General features: G+C 40.7%; 2 protein-coding genes across 2 annotated transcripts in view; both read right to left on the reverse strand.

The window, feature by feature from the left end:
* Positions 1-17,463, reverse strand: part of LOC102787331 (uncharacterized) — a 526,954-nt gene extending 509,491 nt beyond the window's left edge. The window contains exons 1-5 of the mRNA XM_087838425.1: positions 17,338-17,463; positions 17,149-17,253; positions 14,675-14,865; positions 11,314-11,379; positions 10,885-11,067 (exon numbers count right to left, since the gene is read on the reverse strand). Of these exons, the coding sequence (XP_087694551.1) occupies positions 10,885-11,067; positions 11,314-11,379; positions 14,675-14,865; positions 17,149-17,253; positions 17,338-17,426 (634 nt within the window). The 5' untranslated portion in view covers positions 17,427-17,463. The remainder of the gene's footprint in view (positions 1-10,884; positions 11,068-11,313; positions 11,380-14,674; positions 14,866-17,148; positions 17,254-17,337) is intronic.
* On the reverse strand, positions 6,751-9,598 carry LOC148105965 (protein NLRC3-like). The gene is made up of 2 exons (XM_087838011.1): positions 8,460-9,598; positions 6,751-7,018 (listed from the first exon to the last, which is right to left on the reverse strand). The coding sequence occupies exons 1-2, from the start codon at positions 9,545-9,547 to the stop codon at positions 6,751-6,753; spliced, it is 1,356 nt and encodes a 451-aa protein (XP_087694137.1). The 5' UTR covers positions 9,548-9,598.
* Positions 17,464-22,498: the final 5,035 nt, after the last annotated feature.

Here is a 22,498-nt window from a genome sequence, read left to right on the forward strand (position 1 = left end):
TTGCCTATTGTAGATTCACTCTTCCCAGTCTGGTGCAGGTCTACAATTCTTTTCCTGGTGTCCTTCGAAAGCTCTTTGGTCTTGGCCATGGCGGAGTTTGGAGTCTGACTGGTTGAGGCTGTGGACAGGTGTCTTTTATACAGATGATGAGGTCAAACAGGTGCCATTCATACAGGTAACGAGTGGGGGACAGAAAAGCTTCTTACAGAAGACGTTACAGGTCTGTGAGAGCCAGGGATTTTCCTTGTTTGAGGTGACCAAATACTTTTTTTCCACCCTGATTTACGAATAAATTCTTTACAAATCCTACCATGTGAATTCATGGATTTTTTTTTCACATTCTGTCTCTCACAGTTGAAGTGTACCTCTGGTGCAAATTACTGACCTCTGTCATCATTTTAAGTGGGGGAACTTGCACAATCGGTGGCTGACTAAATACTTTTTTGCCCCACTATAAACTCTACATGTTACTGAGTACATTCAGTTCTGACACTCGCCCACAGTCCAACAAGGGAAACGTGGAGATCACATCAGTTTGTCACCAAAGTCTAATTATTCCAGAGGGCAGTGTTGATACAAATTATTTGTAAGCAAAGTTGAGTTTTTTATCGTTGGAGTGCTTCATGTCTGAAGTATCACTTAAATGCATTACACACTGTTGATGGCAGCAAACAAACCACCCAAACAAAAAGAGGTGGGAGACATGGGCACACTACGTAGATTCAGCTTGTGGGAGGAGTCTAGATAAACCAAAGAAAGACATGCTAACAAACGCCACATTGAAGTGAGTAGCTACAAACTGCAGGCTGATTAGTGTTGTTGAAGAAGTCAGTCTGAGGAACGTTCTTAGGATCAACAAATGCCGGCATGTATGAGCCTCCCTCAAGACGCAGCATCACAAGAAGAATACATGAGCTGTAGAAAAAGGAGAGACTACGAAAGCCACAACTCTACAACATGCACCAGCTGTTGGTCTCTCTGGAGACTACTGGGCGTGGCTGGGTAACCATGGTTACCTGGGAGATACAGTACATGATATTAATGAAGAGTGGGAACTGCGTTCTGTAGCAAACAATTTGTTATGAGGTAATCAGCTGATCTTACTTTAACCGGAAGCCCTTCACAACAATTGCAAAGCCTTTATTTTGTCCAACTACCATCAGTTCGTCTGTACTGATGGTAACTTAAAGTCACACTAATGTCATTTAGTTTGTATAGTGTAAGTAGTAGAAGTATACTACAGTACAATGATCACTGATAGGATAGATTTATGTAGATATTCACCTTTGTGTTTAACATTACTGCATTATAGTACTGTGAGCTTTGACCTTATATATGGTTATGTTAGCTATACTGATGTATGTACATATATGTACGTACATATAACTGGATATGTAACTTATCTATTCATCTTATTTGTCATGTATTTGTATTGTGTACTTCCTTTTTGTAAGAAACCACACACGTGATCACAGCCACAAGAATCAATCAGTCAAAGAATAAAGTGCCTCAAACCAAACCTTAAGCTCCTTATTCCACACGCTGGGATCATTTGGCCTTCAGTGGTGTTCTGGCTGACACACCAGAGTGACCGGAGTGCTAAACAGTGTCACCCCTGATATCTCCACTACATTTAATCGTGCTTCAGCTTGTGGCTGCCGTTAGCTGGACTGCTAGTTAGTTGATCTGTTAGTTAGCTGGTGTGCTAGTTAGCCAGTGTGCTAGTTAGCCGGTTTGCTAGTCAGCTGGTGTGCTGACCAGCGAACCTGTAGGTTACAAGATGAGGTTGTCTGTCTGATGAGCCAGCTCTCTCTGTCTTGGTTCTTTTGTCCTTGGGCAAGACACTTCACCTACAGCTTACTGGTGATGACCAGAGGGGCCGATGGCGCAATATTGCAGCCTCGCTTCTGTCAGTCTGTCCCAGGACAGCTGTGGCTACAACTGTAGCTTGCCTCCACCAGTGTGTGAATGTGAGAGTGAATGAATAGTGGAATTGTAAAGAGTATTTGAGGGTCTCGCAAAGCGCTATATAAATGCAATCCATTATTATTATTAGAAGCATCTTTAGGCCTGGCTGTGCTCATTCTTCCTCCAATCTCTCCTTACCAATGATAACAACTACATCAGTATTAGCTCAATAACAATTTCTGCAATTCAATGGTGGACATTCACTTTTAGGCCTTGTGTAAAACGAAAAAACCTAAAAGTCTGAGTATTATTCTTTGTGCAAACAGCTCTTGCAGGTTCCCCCGGACTTAATAATTAAATAATAATAATAAAAATAACCTTTCCTTTAAGCAGCTGTTCAGGCTACTAAACTAATCCCAGAAATAACAAGTGACACCATTAATAGTGGAGCTACCTTTAACAGGTGAAACTGATTTGACCTATAAGGCTACTGCAGTTACTTCTTATCAGGGTTAGTAGGGAAGACATCTGGATGAGGTAGTCAGTAGTATGTAGTTAGTACCGGGCGAGTCCCCTCCCCCACATCGGCACCAGAACCCTGTATTATCTACAGGGTAAGACTGCCTGTTTTATCAAACTATGGCCATTACTACTGTGATCATTTGCAGCCCAGTGTGCTGCTCTCTCTGCTGGGATGAACCACTGGAGCTCACCCAGTCATCCCTTTCTTTCTCTCAAGAAGAAGTGAAATAAATATATTTATTATGTTACGAGTCTAATATTCTTTAAATCAAACTGTAATGAATAAATCAAGCAAGAAGATTTGGTGGCTCCAAGTGTTGTAGAAGAAAAGATAAACATCTCATTTTGAGAAATCAGCCTTTAAAATTAAGTAAGTACTGTGAATAAAAAACAAACAGCGAACCAATCATTAGTCGCCAATATCCTCCTAATTTCATTCACAAAGAAATCAAATATATATATTATGGGCCCAAAGGAGCCTAAATCTTTAAATCAGGCAGTACATGAAGTATTTTTTTAAATAAACAAAGACATGACTATAACAACTTTTAGTAATTCAGAGTCCAATTATCCACTCAAATGTAAATAAAAGTTCACTTGACAGCTGTATAAAAGTTACCTGTTTATACAATAATATAAATCCCATTTCAAATGATCATCTGTGGAAAAGTTTGAATCCTGACCTGAGAGTTGCCACTGTACACTGTGAACTCTTTAGTCCAGCAGACAGAAGCTTCAGTCCTGAATCCTGCAGGTCAGAGTTACTCAGGTCCAGCTCTCTCAGACTGGAGGACTGGGAGCTGAGGACTGAGGACAGAGCTTCACAGCTTCTCTCTGACAGGTTACAGCCACTCAGTCTGAAAAATAAAAGAGAGTCTATACAACAAATACTCATGTAGAGTTTGTTAATACATTTCACAACATTAAATCTTGACTTTCTATTTTTAAAGGAAACATAAACATACTAAGATACAACATCATATGAACCAGTCTTACTTGTTATCATCTATCGTCCACCTGGGCCTTACACAGAGTTTCTGTCTGATTTCTCAGACTTTATATCTAATTTAGTTCTGAGCTCAGATAAAATAATTATTGTGGGTGATTTTAACATCCATGTTGATGCTAAAAATGACAGCCTCAACATGGCATTTAATCTGTTGTTAGACTCAATTGGTTTCTCTCAAAATGTAAAAGAACCCACCCACCACTTTAATCACACTCTAGATCTCGTTTTAACATATGGCATAGAAACTGAACATTTAACAGTGTTTCCTGAAAACCCTCTCCTGTCTGATCATTTCTTGATAACATTTACATTTACAATAATTGATTACGCAGCAGTGGAGAGTGGACTTTATCAAAGTAGATGTCTTTCTGAAAGCGCTGTAACTAAGTTTAAGAATATAATCCAGCCACTGTTATCATCGTCAATGCCCTGTACCAACACAGAGCAGAGCAGCTATCTGAACGCTACCCCAACAGAGGTCGATTATCTTGTTAATAATTTTCACCTCCTCACTACGTACGACTCTGGATACTGTAGCTCCAGTGAAAACTAAGGTCTCTAATCAGAAGTACCTGACTCCGTGGTATAATTCTCAAACACGTACCCTAAAGCAGATGACTCGTAATCTGGAGAGGAAATGGCGTGTCACAAATTTAGAGGATCATCATTTAGCCTGGAGAAATAGTTTGTTGCTTTATAAGAAAGCCCTCCGCAAAGCCAGAACAGCTTACTACTCATCACTGATTGAAGAAAATAAGAACAACCCCAGGTTTCTCTTCAGCACTGTAGCCAGGCTGACAAAAAGCCAGAGCTCTTTTGAGCCAACCATCCCTTTAACATTAACTAGTGATGACTTCATGAACTTCTTCACAAATAAAATTTTTATCATTAGAGAAAAAATTACCAATAATCATCCCACAGATGTATTATTATCTACAGCTACTCTTAGTACCATTGATGTTAAGTTAGACTCTTTCTCTCCAATCGATCTTTCTGAGTTAACTTCAATAATTACTTCCTCCAAACCATCAACGTGTCTTTTAGACCCCATTCCTACAAAACTGCTCAAAGAAGTCCTGCCATTGATTAATTCTTCGATCTTATATATGATCAACCTATCTCTAATAATCGGCTATGTACCACAGGCCTTCAAGGTGGCTGCAGTTAAACCTTTACTCAAAAAGCCATCTCTAGACCCAGCGGTCTTAGCTAATTATAGGCCAATCTCCAACCTTCCTTTCATATCAAAAATCCTTGAAAGAGTAGTTGTCAAACAGCTAACAGATCATCTGCAGAGGAATGGTTTATTTGAAGAGTTTCAGTCAGGTTTCAGAGCTCATCACAGCACAGAAATAGCTTTAGTGAAGGTTACAAATGATCTTCTTATGGCCTCTGACAGTGGACTCATCTCTGTGCTTGTCCTTCTTGACCTTAGTGCAGCATTCGATACTGTTGACCATAATATCCTATTAGAGCGATTAGAACATGCTGTAGGTATTACAGGTATTGCACTGCAGTGGTTTGTATCATATCTATCTAATAGACTCCAATCTGTGCATGTAAATGGAGAGTCCTCTTCACACACTGAGGTTAATTATGGAGTTCCACAGGGTTCAGTGCTAGGACCAATTCTGTTTACATTATACATGCTTCCCCTAGGCAGCATCATTAGAAGACATAGCATACATTTTCACTGCTATGCAGATGACACTCAGCTCTATCTGTCCATGAAACCAGATAACACACACCAATTAGTTAAACTGCAGGAATGTCTTAAAGACATAAAGACTTGGATGGCCACTAACTTTCTGCTTCTTAACTCAGATAAAACTGAGGTCATTGTACTCTGCGCTGAAAAGCTTAGAAATATGGTATCTAACCAGATTCTTACTCTGGATGGCATTACCTTGGCCTCCAGTAACACTGTGAGGAACCTTGGAGTCATTTTCGACCAGGATATGTCCTTCAACGCACATATTAAACAAATATGTAAGACTGCGTTCTTCCATTTGCGCAACATCTCTAAAATTAGAAATATCCTGTCTCAGAGTGACGCTGAAAAACTAGTTCATGCATTTATTACTTCCAGGCTGGACTACTGCAATTCATTATTATCAGGATGTCCAAAAAACTCACTGAAAAGCCTTCAGCTAATCCAAAATGCTGCAGCAAGAGTACTGACAGGGACTAGAAAGAGAGAGCATATTTCTCCTGTTTTGGCTTCCCTTCATTGGCTTCCTGTTAAATCCAGAATTGAATTCAAAATCCTGCTCCTCACATACAAGGTCTTAAATAATCAGGCCCCATCTTATCTTAATGACCTTGTAGTACCATATTTCCCTATTAGAGCACTTCGCTCCCGCTCTGCAGGCCTACTTGTTGTTCCTAGAGTATTTAAAAGTAGAATGGGAGGGAGAGCCTTGAGTTTTCAGGCCCCTCTTCTGTGGAACCAGCTTCCAGTTTGGATTCGGGAGACAGACACTATCTCTACTTTTAAGATTAGGCTTAAAACTTTCCTTTTTGCTAAAGCATATAGTTAGGGCTGGACTAGATGACCCTGAATCCTCCCTTAGTTATGCTGCAATAGATGTAGGCTGCCGGGGGATTCCCATGATGCATTGAGTTTTTCCTTTCCAGTCACCTTTCTCGCTCTCTATGTATTAACAGACCTCTCTGTATTGAATCATATCTGTTATTAACCTCTGTCTCTCTTCCACAGCATGTCTTTTATCCTGTCTTCCTTCTCTCACCCAAACCGGTCGCAGCAGATGGCCGCCCCTCCCTGAGCCTGGTTCTGCCGGAGGTTTCTTCCTGTTAAAAGGGAGTTTTTCCTTCCCAATGTCGCCAAAGTGCTTGCTCATAGGGTGTCATATGATTGTTGGGTTTTTCTCTGTATCTATGAAGCGCCTTGAAGCGACTTTTGTTGTGATTTGGTGCTATATAAATAAAATTGAATTGAATTGAATATGGATGAACTTTAATTAATAATTCTAAAAACAAAATGTTTTTTGATCTGACCTCAGAATATTCAATTTACAGCTTAAACGTTGTAGTCCAACAGACAGAAGCTTCACTTCTGAATCCTGCAGCTTTCTGATACTCAGGTCCAGCTCTGTCAGACTAGAGGACTGTGAGCTTAGAACTGAGGACAGAGCTTCACAGTTTTCCTCTGAGAGTTCACAGATGTTAAGTCTGAAGACAAAAACATGAAAAAAAGATTGTTGTTAAAGTGTAATCAGGGTGCAATAGCTTATTGTCTTGTGCTGAGCAGGTTAGTAAAACTTTACTTTAACTTGGAAATGAAAAAAATGCTATGAAACAAGGATAACTGGATAAAGATATAAACAAAAACAAACATCAAACACAAAAACAAACAGAACTAAACTGAATACAAATTGATCTGACCTCAGAACATTCAGTGTGGCGTGTGGACTCTCCACTGCAGCTGACAGAAGCTTTACTGCTGAAGCCTTCAGGTTGTTGGTACTCAGGTCCAGCTCTCTCAGACTACAGGTCTGGGAGCTGACGACTGACAACAAATTTTCACAGCATTCCTCTGAGACATTACAGCTGCTCAGTCTGAGAGAGAAAAGGAAAAAAACAAAAACAAAAACAAAACAAACAATATATGTGATCAAATTAAATTTGTTTATATGTTGAACCTTTTTTTTTTTTTTTTTTTTAAACCTATGAGACTATGAGTGCTACCAATCCAGTGCACATGATTGGTACCTTGATGGTACCTTGCTCAGGGATACCACAGGGTAGCTATTCGGTGGATTCGACCCCTGACCTTATGATCATGGTGCGACCACTCTACCTACTGAGCTAATAATTCTGTGTATAATATCATACAATATTAACTAAAACAATTGTTTTAGAAAATTTTAGTAATTCAATAATCATTATGCTCATTACCTGTGTATTGTGAGGAACACTGGAATTTAAACACCAGCTGTATAAAACTCTTCCTGTTAAAGGTGCGTATAAAGGAAATGAGCTGAAATCCTTTCTTCCTTCTCTAACCCCAACCGGTCGCAGCAGATTGCCGCCCCTCCCTGAGCCTGGTTCTGATGGAGGGTTCTTCCTGTTAAAAGGGAGTTTTTCCTTCCCACTGTCGCCAAAGTGCTTGCTCATAGGGGGTCATATGATTGTTGGGTTTTTCTCTGTATCTATGAAGTGCCTTGAGGCGACTTTTGTTGTGATTTGGTGCTATATAAAAAAAATTGAATTAAATTGAATTGAAAATGCAGACTTCATGGAGAATGTTTGCTGTCAGGATATATCAAAGACAAAGCAGAGATCCATCCACTCTCTTCCACTAAGCCCACAGAAGGACAGACAACCACTCTCACTCTACACCTGCATGAAGTTTAGATCACCAGGTAATCTAACTGCATGTCTGTGGACAGTGGAAGGAAACTGTAGAGGACCCAGAGTGAACCCACTGTAATTCTGTGGGAACACTGGTTATGGAAGCTTTACAGTTACATATGGTTACTGACAAGAAACACGACCTTAGAGGCAATTTCAGTAATGAAGACCCAAGTTCTCCCTCCATACGGGATAAAAACATGACAGCACAGCAGAGATTTATATTTAAAAAGGGAGAGTGTGCACTGAAAGTGAGATACAAACTTGAACTTAAATTACGAACATCAGAAAAAGATGTAGGTGAAGTCTGGTAGCTGAAGTTTGTGCTTTAGAATAAAACAACCAAACTCCTGGAGTTGTAGAAAAGTGAACAAGCTGAGGATAATAAACCTGTCAGAGGGGCTGAAGCATCAGAGCTCATGTTCTTATAGGCTGGGTCTGGATTGTCCTTTGATAAGACTTATAGAACAAAGTGTGTTTTAGAAATGCTGGAGTGAAACATTAAAACTACCATATATTTACTGAGTGACTGATGATCATTTAATTCACTATTTAAAAAAAACTGTTACAGTGCTCTTTGAACTCAGCATTTCTGATTTATTTCCTGTGATTTTAACAATGAAGCGATGACAACGTGTTTACTTACAGAGCTTTGTTGGAGGCTTTGACCACTGGCAGCATTCTCAGAAGAGCCTCCTCTGAAGTAGAGTATTTCTTGAAGTCAAACTCATCCAGATCTTCTTCTGATGACAGTAAGATGAAGGTCAGAGCTGAGCACTGAGCAGGAGACAGTTTACCTGTGGAGAGACTTCCTGAAGTCCTGTATTGTTGGATCTCCTCCACTAGAGAACGATCATTCAGTTCATTCAGACAGTGGATCAGATTGATGCTTTTCTCTGCAGACAGATTCTCACTGAGCCTCGCCTTGATGTACGTGACTGTTGCTAGAGTGATTCCTGAGATACTTCCTGTCTGTGACATCAGGGCTCGTAAGAAAGTCTGATTGGTCTGCAGTGAAAGACCCAGAAGGAAGCGGAGGAACAAGTCCAGGTGTCCATTTGGACTATGTAAGGCCTTGTTCACAGCACTCTGGTAGAAGTGTTTCTCTGCAGATTCTCCTGTTTCAGACTTCTGGAAGGTTTTTTGTTCTTCCAGCAGATTGAGTCCAGAGTTGATGAAGATCAGATGGACATGAAGAGCAGCCAGAAACTCCTGAACACTCAGATGGATGAAGCAGAACATCATGTCCTGGTACAGTCCTCTCTCCACTTTAAAGATCTGTGTGAAGACTCCTGAGTACACTGAGGCTGCTCTGATATCGATGCCACACTCTATCAGGTCTGATTCATAGAAGATCAGGTTTCCTTTCTGCAGCTGATCAAAAGCCAGTTTTCCCAGAGACTCCATCATCTTCCTGCTCTCTGGACTCCAGTGTGGATCTGTCTCAGCTCCTCCATCATACTTGACCTTCTTCCCTTTGGCCTGAACCACCAGGAAGTGGATGTACATCTCAGTCAGGGTCTTGGGCAGCTGTCCTGCCTCTCTGGTTTCCAGCACATCGTCCAGAACTGTAGCAGTGATCCAGCAGAAGACTGGGATGTGGCACATGATGTGGAGGCTTCTTGATGTCTTGATGTGGGAGATGATCCTGCTGGCCTGCTCCTCATCTCTGAATCTCTTCCTGAAGTACTCCTCCTTCTGTGGGTCAGTGAACCCTCTGACCTCTGTCACCATGCCAACACAGACAGGAGGGATCTGATTGGCTGCTGCAGGTCGTGTGGTTATCCAGAGGTGAGCAGAGGGAAGCAGTTTTCCCCTGATGAGGTTTATCAGCAGCACATCCACTGAAGTGGACTTTCTAGGGTCAGTTAGGATTGTAGTTTTGTGGAAGTCCAGAGGAAGTCGACACTCATCCAGACCATCAAAGATGAACACAACCTGGAAGTCTTCAAAGCTGCAGATTCCTGCTTCTTTGGTTTCAGTAAAGAAGTGATGAACAAGTCCCACCAAGCTGAACTTTTCCTCTTTCAGTACATTCAGCTCTCTGAAAGTGAATGGAAATATGAACTGGATGTCCTGGTTGGCTTTGTCTTCAGCCCAGTCCAGGGTGTATTTCTGTGTTAAAACTGTTTTCCCAATGCCAGCCACTCCCTTTGTCAGCACTGTTCTGATTGGTTCATCTCTTCCAGGTGAGGCTTTAAAGATGTCTTCTTGTCTGATTGTTGTTGCTGGTCTGTCTGGTTTGGTCCTGGATGCTGTTTCAATCTGTCTGACCTCATGTACATCATTGACCTCTGCAGTCCCTCCCTCTGTGATGTAGAGCTCTGTGTAGATCTGATTCAGGAGGGTTGGGTTTCCTGCTTTAGCGATCCCCTCAAACACACACTGGAACTTCTTCTTCAGTGCAGATTTAAGGTTACGTTGACATACCGTAGGAAAATGTTCTGGAAAAAGAATGCAAAACATTACGTCTCATTTTTTTAAAGCATGGATATTTGGCTACATGTTGGTCCATCTCTTAAGACAATAACAAATGTTCTAGTCATCCATCCATTTATATTGTTCCGCTTATCCAGGGCCGGTCAAGGAGGCAGCAGCCTAGGTAGAGAAGCCCAGACAACCCTCTTCATGACCACTTCCTCCAGCTTGTCTGGGGGAACATCAAGGTGTTCCCAGACAAGCCTGGGTCTGCCTCGGTGGGACATGCCCAGAACACCTCACTTAGTAGGTGCCCAGGGGGCATCTTTGTCAGACCCAAACGACCTCAACTGGCTCCTTTCGATGTGGAGGAGCAGTGGCTCTACTCTGAGGCCATCCCAGGTGGCCGAACTTCTCACCCTATTACTAAGGCAGAAGCCAGCAGCCCTTCAGAGGAAGCCCATTTCCACCGCTTGTATCTGCAAACTTGCTCTTTTGGTCACTAACAACATGACTATAAGTGAGGTTAGGGATGTAGATCGACAAGTGAGACTTTTGCTTTTAAACTCAACTCTCTCTTCACCATGACGGACTGGTACAGCGTACGCATCACTGCAGCAGCAGTACCACCAATCCGTCTGTTCTCCCGTCACTTGTTAACAAGGCCCCGAGATACTTGAACTCCACTTGGGACAGGAACTCATTCTTGTCCAGGAGTGAGCACTTAACCCTTTTCCAGCTAAGGACCATGGCCCCAGATTTGGAGGTGCCGATTCTCATTTCCACCACTTCACAATCAGGCATGAACCCTTCTGGTACGAGCTGGAGGCCATCACCTGATTAGGGCAGCAGAACCACATTATCCGCGAAAAGCAGAGATCAGGTTCTGAGACCACCCAAGGGAAACCCTTCCGCTACTTGTCGGAAATTCTGTCCATAAAAATTACGAAGAGAATCTGCAGCAAAAGTAACATGGGCAGAGTCCATCACCCACTGGAAACAAGTCTGGCTATGCTAACCAAGCTCCTGCAACAGGTGTATAAGGACCAAATACCCTTAGCAACAGGCCAGACACTCTATACCTCCCAAAAGATCACTCAGAGTGACACCGCTGAATGCCTTCTCCTGGTCCACAAAACACATGTAGACTGATTGGACAAACATCAATGCATCCTCAAGTATATTTGAGAGGATAAAGAGCTGATCCAGTGTTCCACAACCTGGATGAAAACCACATTTTTCTTCCTGCATTCGAGGTTCAGACGGACTCTCCTTTCCAGCATCCTGGCATAGACTTTCCCATGTAGGCTAAGGAGTGTGATCCCCCTATATTTGGAACACACCCTTGGGACCCCCTTCTTAAAAATGGGTACCGGAGGAAATCCTCTAGCAAAATTGTATAGAGGCGTGCCAACCAAGACAGCCCTATAACATCCAGAGTCTTCAGGAAACCTCATCCACCCCAGGTGCTCTACAGTGTAAACCCTAAAGTACAATAGGCTCAAAAGTTTTATAATCATAGAAATCAAAAGTAGCCACCAAGTCAAAACACCTTAAAAATTATAAGCAGATTTAACTTTTACTTAAGGGATCTTTATTAGAATAGAAAGTTATGAGTAAATAAAACCTTCGTGTCAAAGTTATTAAGTTGAGAGGCTTGATGACATCATGGCGTATGTTCGTGAACCTGAACTACATACTCTGAAAAGTTTTCAAGATGGCAGAGGTCTGAAGCGAAGTGAAGAAAAGCAAAGCAAGAAGATATGTAAGTAAAATGAAAGACAACCTTATTATTCTTTGAGCTGCTGTCGATTGTTACCAGAGGAATGTTGCGTCCGTGTTGAGTCATTTCGGTTGAAAAACTCAAGTTTTTTGTCGACGAGTCGGCGCACATTTTGGAGCTAACTGCTCACTATTTTAATGCAAGCCTAAATTGAGACTAAAACGCCAGTGGCAGCCACGTACCAGTTGTTGGTAATTATTATTTCCAGTGGTTTACTTATTTTCACCATAAGCTTTGTGATATGGTAATGGTTACGTTTTGGCGAAATATGTTTTACATATTAATCTAATAACCGCCGCTGTGTAAATGTGGGCTAAGCTAGCTGTCTCATGGTAACGTGAGTTGTGGTTTTTCTTTTTGTTCGAACAGCTTGAAGTGGGATTTGAGCATTAAACACAGTTACCGCTAAGCTCCGAGGTAAGTTATTTTTTTATTGTATTTTAATATTGTTGTGGTCAGTGCAGCAGCTGTAGTGGAAGATGAGCTTGTGGTAGGCGACATTCCCAAGTGGGCTGATGCATTTGTCTTGTTGTTCGGATTGTTTTATGTCTTGCATCTGGACTATCCAAAAAACCTGGTTAACACATTCACATTCATCCAGAAACTCCTGATGGGCCTTGAGGATGGTAAACAGTTGAAACCATGTCTTCTTCGCCTCAAAAACAATCTTTTACTGCCAGAGTAGCACGTAGAGGTGCTGGCACTATACTGCTGGCAAAATTCAAACTGTTCCACTGAAGTTGATGCCTCGCATGAGTAGTTGCACTAAACTGTAGTAAAGTTTCATACAAAGTTCTGTAGGTTTAGGACATCTGCTGCTATCTGTTCCCCATAGCCTGAGACATAGACTGAGACAAACATGCCTCTAGATAGCATTTTTTATATGGTGGGTGTTCTATTTAACTTAGTCTTATAATTAAAACCTGGAAGAAAATGCTCATACATATTTTTTTGTTTTAAATGTTTCTATTTTTACAAGTTTTAAAAGGGAACAACTGTAGAAAAAAAATGATGCACTATATTATTAGTTATAAAAATACTATTTATGTTGAAGTTTAAGGGAAAAGCTAAAGAGTAGACTGAGACTATTTATTTTGTTTAAATGTTTATAAAAATGCCTTTTATTAGTTTTATAACAGCATCAGGCTGATACATTTTTATGTTGTTTCCAAAATTAATTTTAAAAGAGAGCCAAAGAAAAGGCTGAAGCACTATATTGTTTAAAATGTTCACTGTACAAGTTGTACAATAAGCACTAAAAACATGTTCAAACGCAGAAGCATGTAAAGTTTTGTGCAGGTGGTTATAAATAAACTTGCAATTGCAAATCTGTCTCAGTTTTTTTTCTTTACAGAAAGACCCTGTCTATGAAGGGTTACACTTAGCGTGCGCTTTAATAGGTAATTAGAGTTTATATAAGTTATAATATTTAAGTTAGTAAAGTAATGAAATAAAGTTCAAATAGAATAAAAAATACAAGTTTAGTGAAATTAAACTTTGTAAGTTACTTAAATACTAAGTTACAGGTTGGAGGTAGTTCAATTCTTTGATCTTATTCAGGTCATATTTTTTAAGTTACAGTGAACTTATAGTTTTTAAGTAAGTTAACTTAAAAATTATTATGTAATCAGTTTCCTCATGAATGTTGAGTTCACTGGACTTATTCGGGTTTACAGTGTACCCAACAAGGAGTCCGACAATATTCTCTGTCGACGTCAGCAGTGCTCCACCTGCACTATACACAGTGCAGGTAGAGCACCAGTCTCCCTCAGACTGCAGTTGAAGCTCTGCCAGAGGAGTATGATGAGGGTCTTGTAGGACAACAGTGGTTGTTTAATGACTGTTGTAGTCATCAATCAGCTTAAACGCTTACAGAAATGCTCTTACTGCAATAGAGACGCTCAGCCAGCTCCTCCTGCTTCAGTCTCCTCAGGAAGTTCACTGTGATTGTCACAAGTGCCTTTCTGCTCCTCCTCTCCTCCTCATCCTCCCTCTGACTCTCTAAGCATTCTGGGTAACCTGGACTCAGAACCTTCTGGATCTTCTTCAGCTCGTTCTTCACAAAAGTGATGATGTTGTCCTCCAGCAGCTGGAACAGAATATTTTATGAATGAGCTAATCAGAGTGAAATCACGTAATCATGAAAACATGTAAACACAAAGTGTGGATCATTAACCTGATGTTTACACCTCTGATGAAGTCTCAGCTTTGTTTTTATACCAAAGTAGTTTACACGGAGTTTGTAGTTGCAGAGAAAGACTCAAATCATTTGGAATTAAATGTTTTTACTTTACAAGGTTTAGAGGTTCTTTCAACAGTGAAATCCAAGATAAATAATCATCATTATAATATTTCTCAAAACTGAATTTGTGAATCAGAACTGAATCATTGTAAAAATCAGCAAAGTACACAAAGTCTGTACTTTTGGTCAAGTAGAAGGACAACTACTACTATTAAAAACTACTCCAGTAAAAGTTGAAGTACTCATTAAATTTAAAAGTAATAGTAAAAAAGAAAGCAGCTCTTTGGAGGATGTTTCTACTTTTAAAAAGTAGAAAGTTCAGATATTTGTTTAAAAATGTACGGAGTAAAAGTAAAAAATAGTTACTACTCAAGTAAACTACAGATACCTGAAAACAGTAATTAGGTTATGTAATGAAGTATTTGTACTTTGTTCTCAGCCCTACAGATAATCCACTGGTCTGCAAAGAGCAGCATGGAGATGACTGTGAACAGAACAGATGTAACAGTAGTTGTTGTACATGTACAGACCATAAATATAAAGTCCAGCTGTGTTTGATGCTGCTGGGCAGACTGACCACTGGGAACCTCTGAACTCTGCTGCTCCACTCTGTGGAGGAACCATGAAGGATTAGATCAACACAGGATAAAGATCCAGGAGTTTCTGCTCAAATAACTTCGTTTGAATCAACTTTGTCAAGTTTTAAACTCTCAGATTCTGAAGATATATTTTCTGTTTTCTATGAACTTTCTTTCATCAGTGATGGAAGTGATGATGTTGCAGAAGCTCAGGGGAAACTTTGAGACTTCATCAAACTGATAAATTCACTCACTGGAAGGTAAAACTGTGATGAACCATCAACTAATGCTCTCAGGAGGCCAAAGGTCCCTGAATGTAACTGTGCAGTAGATTCATCGAGTGTTTGAAACCTGACGACTTCCATATGTTTTCATTCTAACACAAGAAGTCCTTTTCTCATTGGTTTGATTTGAGTTTTCATTTGAGTTTTCTGAGTCTCGTATTTGGAGTCGAGTCTAATCAATGATCTGACAGAAGAACATTAAAAAGGATTTACCAGTGCTGTCAAAATTAACATGTAGGGTTAGGGTTAGGGGGTTCATCTGTTATCATGATTAACATGATAAAAATCATTAACACGACACATCTGGAGTGCAGAACGACTCAAAATCCCTGAAATGTTTCTATCAACGCACTTCGGGCAGTTTGTCCAAGTAGAGTTACCTTTGCACACGTGCAGATGTGCAGCACATCTGTTAGTGACGGGCAGCTGAACCAATCAGCTCAATATGGAAGATGATAAACACACACTGACCTCTCGATGGAAAGTTTGAGTATTAAAAAAATAACAAGACGGACCAGCCGACCAACATGAAGGATTCTGCACATTGTGACAGAAGGAATTTTCTTTTCACCGAAGCACTTCCAGCTTAAAATATAACAATAATGCAAAGCACTGATGACACAACTGCCAAGTGGACAAACTGCAGACCTGTTAATATTGTTAATAACATAGTTTTGGTTCCTCGTGTCAAAGACTTGAAGAAGAGTGACAGAGTGTGTTAGACTGCTGCATGATCAGTGCCACCTCCACAGACTTGTGAAGAAAATGATTGTTTTACAGATGGGCTCAGATTCAGGATCAGCTGAGGAGTTTGTGGCTGACAGAATCATGCACGTACAGAGCAGAGCCCATCATTAGCATGCAGGACTGTCCCTGGGGGGGTCGGCTCATTCAGGAGGTTAATCAATGTTTACAGAGTCGTTCAATAAACATGTTAAGTGTGTAAATTTGCCCTTTTCTCTCGAGTCTGTTTGCTCATGAAATGAAATTTGATTAGTTTACATTAAAAATGATATTTAATCGTGATTAATCCAAATTAATCCACAGTAACCCTGTGATGAGTCTGATTAATCATTTTCATTAACAGCAGTAATATAGATTATATATTATTATATATTAGTGCACACTTACCTTTTAGTATATATGTTTGTTACAAAGTTGTATTTACAGGAGAGAAGCTGAGTTAAAGACTGAAGAAAACTATTCAAAGTCTCTTTGAATTGAAGCGTTTAACATTCTTTGTGTTTATTCTGCATTTACTTCATTATATGGTGTAAACGTCCGTTACAAGCTTAAATATAAATTTGAAAAAATGTAATTGATCAAGTAATTGTGATTGATCACGATTAATGACAGAAAATTTTGTCATTAATTAGTCATTTTTTAATCTACTGACAGCACTAGTGTTTACTCTTGTGCCTCCAACTGTTTTACGCCCTTTCAACACCTTCGTGGTCAAAAGTGTACACGCACAAAATCTACAATAAAATCCTCATGCAGTAATAGGACAGACACACAATCATTTATCTCTTTGTCTCAAACACACACACGTGTATTCAAAGCCTCGATTTGTTCATATTTCATTTGTTGTGTTTTTATCTTCAGCGTTTTCAGTGTTGGTGCATTTACACCAAAAATGTTTCCATTGATGAATCAGATTGATTTGAATGTGTTTCATCCATACAAATCCCTGCCTGGTGGTCACATGACTCTATAACATAACAGGAGTCATGTGACAAGAGTTTCATGCTGTGGCCTAAAATGTCAAAATGGTTGAATGTGGTGGAGTAAAAATGTGAGATATCAACTACTTTTCTTCAATATGAAATGTTTGCAGGGCCTGACAGGAAGTGGACGGACGATCTGATCACTTCCTGTTTGCTGAAGTGGGTTTTCAGTTGTTTAAAAACCAAAGGCTTGTTTTAAAAGACAGTTTAAATGGGACTGAGAGAACGACGTGTTTGTACTGCAGTTTATATCCAACAACATCGAGCAGTTTAATCAAAGAGTTCATGTTACTAACAGCTCACCTCTCTGCAGCAGACACAGGCTGGACTTTAAAATCAATGAAGAGGTGATCTTTAGACCAGTCACTCTGTAAGGACACAGAGCTGGGTGGAGGTCCAGGCTGGTTCCTGTGAATAATGATGGAGCAGTGATGTGAGTGCTGAGCTGTGACATGGAGAAGAGTCATGGACAGTTAGAGATGGTCATCTCACCTCTGAGCTTTGGTCTGGCTCTCATGTTCCCCACACAGAGTGCTTTTAGAGGGAGGGACTCCCTCCTCTCTGTCCTCACACTGATCCATGCTGCTCAATTCACATCAGCTCACACACACTTTCTACCTTCACCTGCAGAGGAAACACAAATCATTCATGTGCACATCAACTGAAATCCTCCTTTCCATCATGTGTGCTGTCCAAATATCAGCTGCTTCTTTCCTGCTTCATCTCAGTGTCAGCTGAATGCAGTCAGACAGTAGTGTGAGGCAGAGGAAGCTGCCATCAGCTGCTCTACTATCAGTCCACTAGATGGAGCCTGAAGCACACACGATGCATTCACTGACACACACTGATTCACTGTGACTGGAAGCTTCAGTCAGTTCAACACGTGTGAACAACATTTTAAACATTTCAGCTGATCCATGATTCAAAGAGGATCAGCAGAGTTAAAGCTTCACACTAATTCTTCCTGCTGAGTTTGTAGAGAACTGCACACACACTGATTCACTGCTAATGAGAAGCTTCTTCCATCCAGTAATTCATCATCCATCAGCTCTGCTGCTGCTCTCAGTCCTGGACTCTGATCACAAACTAAAAGCAGCTTTTTAACTCGTGTCTGTAAGAACTCTTACTGTTAGCTTAGTGTTAGCTTAGTGTTAGCATGCTGTGTGGCTAGCTTAGCATCAGAGCTCTGCAGGTGTCTAGTGTCATGTGTAAATATTAATCACAGTGACAGTAAAGGAGGTAAAGGGTGTGACGTCATCACATACGCTGCGTCCTCTGTGGGCTCTGAGTGAACTCACAAAAGTCGTGTCCAAATTCATGGGCTGCATCCTCCTGAGGACCCGGCCTTAGCGGTCTACGTGGGCCGGGTCCTAAGAAGGTTGGGTAGGCCGGAAGTAAACGGCCGTGAAATTGGACGGTCTAGCCTTCTGATTTGCATCACCGCTGTCTCAGTGGAGTTTAATTAACTCGGCCGTCTGCTCCTTGCTATCTAAAATATAACAGGACACTTGCGTAAATTCTCGACTGTCTCATACTTCTGTTTAATTAGTTTTCTGTTTGACGTTTAGTCAGCTGTGTAAAAACCCAGAGGAACCCACCCGGGGGATTAATAAAGTTTTATTTTATTTAATCTAATACCTTTAATCTCAGCCAAACTGATTTACTCACGGACAAAGAAAACACTGAAAAAAGCCCAACAATAACATTTTTAGATTGTCTAAGAGACTTATATATTACGTTTAACCCGAGTAGCGAAAGTCCGCGGTGATCTGAAAATGATGTGCCGGGAGTTGTGCCATTCTCGGCCGCATCAGTAACCCTCGAGCTCCCGGCTAGCTATCGAGCTGGTGGGTAACAGACGTCTCCGAAAACGTCAAAGCACTTTTGCAAATATGCGATATCTTGATAAACCGAGCAGATATTTGATGTTTACACAGCTACTTTCTCGCCTGAAAATATGTTAAAAGTTTATTTTGTGACCCAGAAGGATTAGTATGAGTAATTTTAAAACTTAGTAGCGGCCGCCATTGTTGGAAACTGGAGTTTGGCTGGGCCGCGCTATGAATTCTGGGATATGGTGGGCCACGAAGGACACACCCGACCCATCCTTCAAATTCGGGGAAAAGGAGGACGCATTTGTCAGCTGCATTCAGAGGAGTCTACGAATTTGGACAGCCTTCGGCGCGTCGCTGTGACGTAATCGGTCTACAAATGCGGCCTCAGGAGGAAGCAGCCCATGAATTTGAACAGGACCAAAGTACAAACTACAAGTACACAAACACGAACGTAGCTCAGAGTGGCGGACACACTCGGCCTCGTTGGTCCAGCTGTGAGTCCGTTACCGTGAACTATGGAGCGGCAGATTTGTGCTGAACTAAGCTGCACACAGCTGATGTTAGCCAGGAAAACATTACACACTGACTTTAATGGAGAGACCGGAAATACAAACACACACAGTTTGTTGTGTGAAGAAATCAAACATGAGCTGAACAAACAGTAAAGTTCCTAAAGACAAACTGTTAAAGGAGGAAACAAAGCAAACTTACAGTTTCTTCACACACAAACAACAAGCTCCACTCCACACCTGGACACTAAACACGGACACACAGGTGAGCTGCTTCCTGGAAGGAGGCGGGGCTCCACCTGAAACTCAGCACAGGTGGGAGGGGCTCAGCTCTGTGTGTGCTGATGTGTTAACTTTAAAAATATGCCGTCTGACTGCTCAGACTGAGTCAGAGTAAAGTTCACATGCTGACGTGTGGAGACATGAAACCTTGTTGTAGCTGCAGGTGTGAACACACTGATCCCAGATCAGCTCTGCTGTATTTGTAACATGAACATTTCTGCTGCAAAGCTTCAAATGTTCAGCATGTTTCTCTGTTTCCAGTCTATAGATCCAGTCACACTTTCTACCTTCACCTGTGCAGGAAAGACTGAGAGCAGAGCTGAAACCAAGCGTCCAATCAGTGAGCAGCATCAACACCTGAGCTTCATTCAGACTCTGTTATTGAAGATGTTGTTGGTACAAAGTTCATCTGCTGCTCACATGAATCCATGAAAGATTTATTTCACTGAATGTTTCTTCAAAGCTCATTTCAACCTGTTGAAGTCATGAATGAAAGTGCAGACTGAGAGTGGATCACATGATGTTTAAGGTGTGTCATGTGACATGTTCAGTATTGTCACACATGTCTAGATTGTCCCTGATATCATAACTGCTCAAACACTGATGATTATATTTGAAGAATTATTACTGATGGCAGCAAAGTTTGAATGGAGCTCTCTGTCTGTGCTGATTTGTCGCCCTCTGGAGGTCGAAGCACAAACTGCATGACGTCACTGTAACCACCACAGTGACAGGAAGTGTTTTTAAATGATGAAATATGTCAGTGATGCTGATAGTGTGTTCATCACAGACGTTCAGGCTTCATGTTGACATGATTCAAAGTGAAAGCAGAGAAACTGGAATGAATCAGGTGTTTTTACCTGGTGTAAATGGCAGCACATTAAAGGTGTATAGACAGTAGAGATGTTTTAAAAATCTTTAAGAACAGTTCAGTAGCAGCACCTCGCTCGTCACTTCTCACGGTAGATGACTTAAAACTATGGCCCAATGTTAGCTACATTCACATTATTAATGACTTGTATTTTCTGAAGGTGTTGTTGGCGAGGAATTGTGTAATTATAAGAGCACCGAGGCGTATAATTACCTGCACAGCAACAACATTGATAAAGTACTGCTCAACAAACAAGACGACTTTATTTTTCTTAAAGCAGCTGTAGAGCCGAGCCAGAGCGCTAATCAAGCTAAACACTTAGCATGGCTAATGCTAAGAGAAAGTGGAGTAGTGGAGACAGTCGGCTGTTCCTGTATCGTCGGATTAGGGAGATCATGTAGTCATGCTGCTGTTCTGTGGAGGGTATTTCACTTATTTGGATATCACAATGTTTAAATGACTGAAACAGAAACACTGGACTGGTCAAAGGCTGACTGGGGAGTCACGCTACTGCCATCTAGCCAAGTATTACATGGAGCACTGTTTACTGTTTACACGTCAAAGCCACTCGTTAACTTTGTGTGGGCTGTATGCTGCACAATCACAGGTTAAAATAATATTAAAAAAAGAAAAGATTGAGGGCAAATTTACAAGACAAGAAAAAAATACAGTTATAAGAAGATGTGACGCAGGGTTGCATCTATATATATATATATATATATATATATATATATATATATATATATATATATATATATATATATACACACACACACACACACACACACACTACTTTGAAAAAAAAATTAGACTGTGGATGTATGTTGGATGCAGTACGATGAAAAACTAGTTTTGTCCTGCAGATGGCGATCTTGCACCGTGTTCAGAGAGCCGACACTTTGATGAAGCTGCTCTACTCAACTTACTTTAGCCTGGGTTGGACTCTATATGAGCAGCTTCCACTCTGGTTTCACTCTTAAATACACTTGTTTGATTTCAATTGTAAAAGTTGAAGAATAAATATTTTATTGCAAAATTATTTTTTGGTACATTTTTTGAGGGTCAAATATCTTGTTTGATTTGGGGAATGAACTGTTAAGGTGGAAAAAATGAATCAGGTTAAAATACTTTAAATCAGTGCAGATGTATAATGTAATTTAAATGTTGATAATGGTTGTAGTGGTCTTGTAATGTAAATGTGTCTGATTAAATGTGACATTAATGCTGACGCTGCATAAACCTGATAAAACAGTTCTATTAGTGGGTCTGTGTGATCAGCATCAGTGGGTTAAGGTGAGGCCTCGACTAGTAGAACGTCATGTTGGTGACAACACATGAGCCAACATCAGACTCCGAGCGCTATGATGCTAAAGATCAGAAGTGTGACATCATTGTTACCTGGCAACAGCAGCCCTCATCTGACTTTATTGGAGGATATTTACACCAGCAACACTGTTTAGTTTGATATGACGGATTAACAACATGCTGTGATGTCCAGTTCATCTGTAATAGATACTGGATCTAATCAGTCAGCAGATATTTGATCAGCTTATTTATAACTAAACTAGAAACAAACACAACTGTGTTGGTGATTCATGCAAACTTGCATATCAGCCTTTGAAGGTTTTGTAGTATGTATGAAAATGTCTCATGTAGTATCAGCTTCATTTAAAATGACTGCAAACATTTAGAGAACATGTGCTGCTGTTTGTCCTACATTTCAACACTGAATGAACCCTGAAAACGTGATGGCAGCTGGCAGATTGGAGTCCACATGAAATGTCGGCTGTATGAAGACTGGAAAATATAGATGATACAAATATGCAGCCAAACATTTGTGGACATGGATAAACTCTCTGATCCAAAAAGCAGGAAGTGACACAGCTAGAAAATGAAAGTGTGTAACAGCTGAAGTCAAATGTAATGCAGAGTTGAATCTGCACTTGGATCATCTGTGAAAGGTCGACATGTAGGGATTACATGAGTCCTGATGTTTGTCAGTGCAGCTTGATAACTCCATCTACTGTGGGCTACATATACTGGGCTGGTAGCTCCACAGTGTTGGAAAGAAACTATTCAATGTGCAAATTTAAAATCATCGTCTCTTCTAACACAGGAGCCATGTTGAGTTTACAGCCGACCACCGGCAGTCTGAA

The sequence above is a fragment of the Neolamprologus brichardi genome, chromosome 3, assembly GCF_056152115.1.
Source record: "Neolamprologus brichardi isolate AB-2024 chromosome 3, ASM5615211v1, whole genome shotgun sequence".
Taxonomy (NCBI): domain Eukaryota; kingdom Metazoa; phylum Chordata; class Actinopteri; order Cichliformes; family Cichlidae; genus Neolamprologus; species Neolamprologus brichardi.

What these genes read in the sequence shown, in the direction of transcription:
- LOC148105965 (XM_087838011.1), bottom strand. Translation starts at nt 9,547, where the DNA reads ATGGTGACAGAGGTCAGAGGGTTCACTGACCCACAGAAGGAGGAGTAC. An exon ending in AAAGCCTCCAACAAAGCTCT is followed by an intron (nt 7,019 to 8,459) that starts GTAAGTAAACAC and finishes TTTCTCTCTCAG; the next exon opens with ACTGAGCAGCTGTAATGTCT.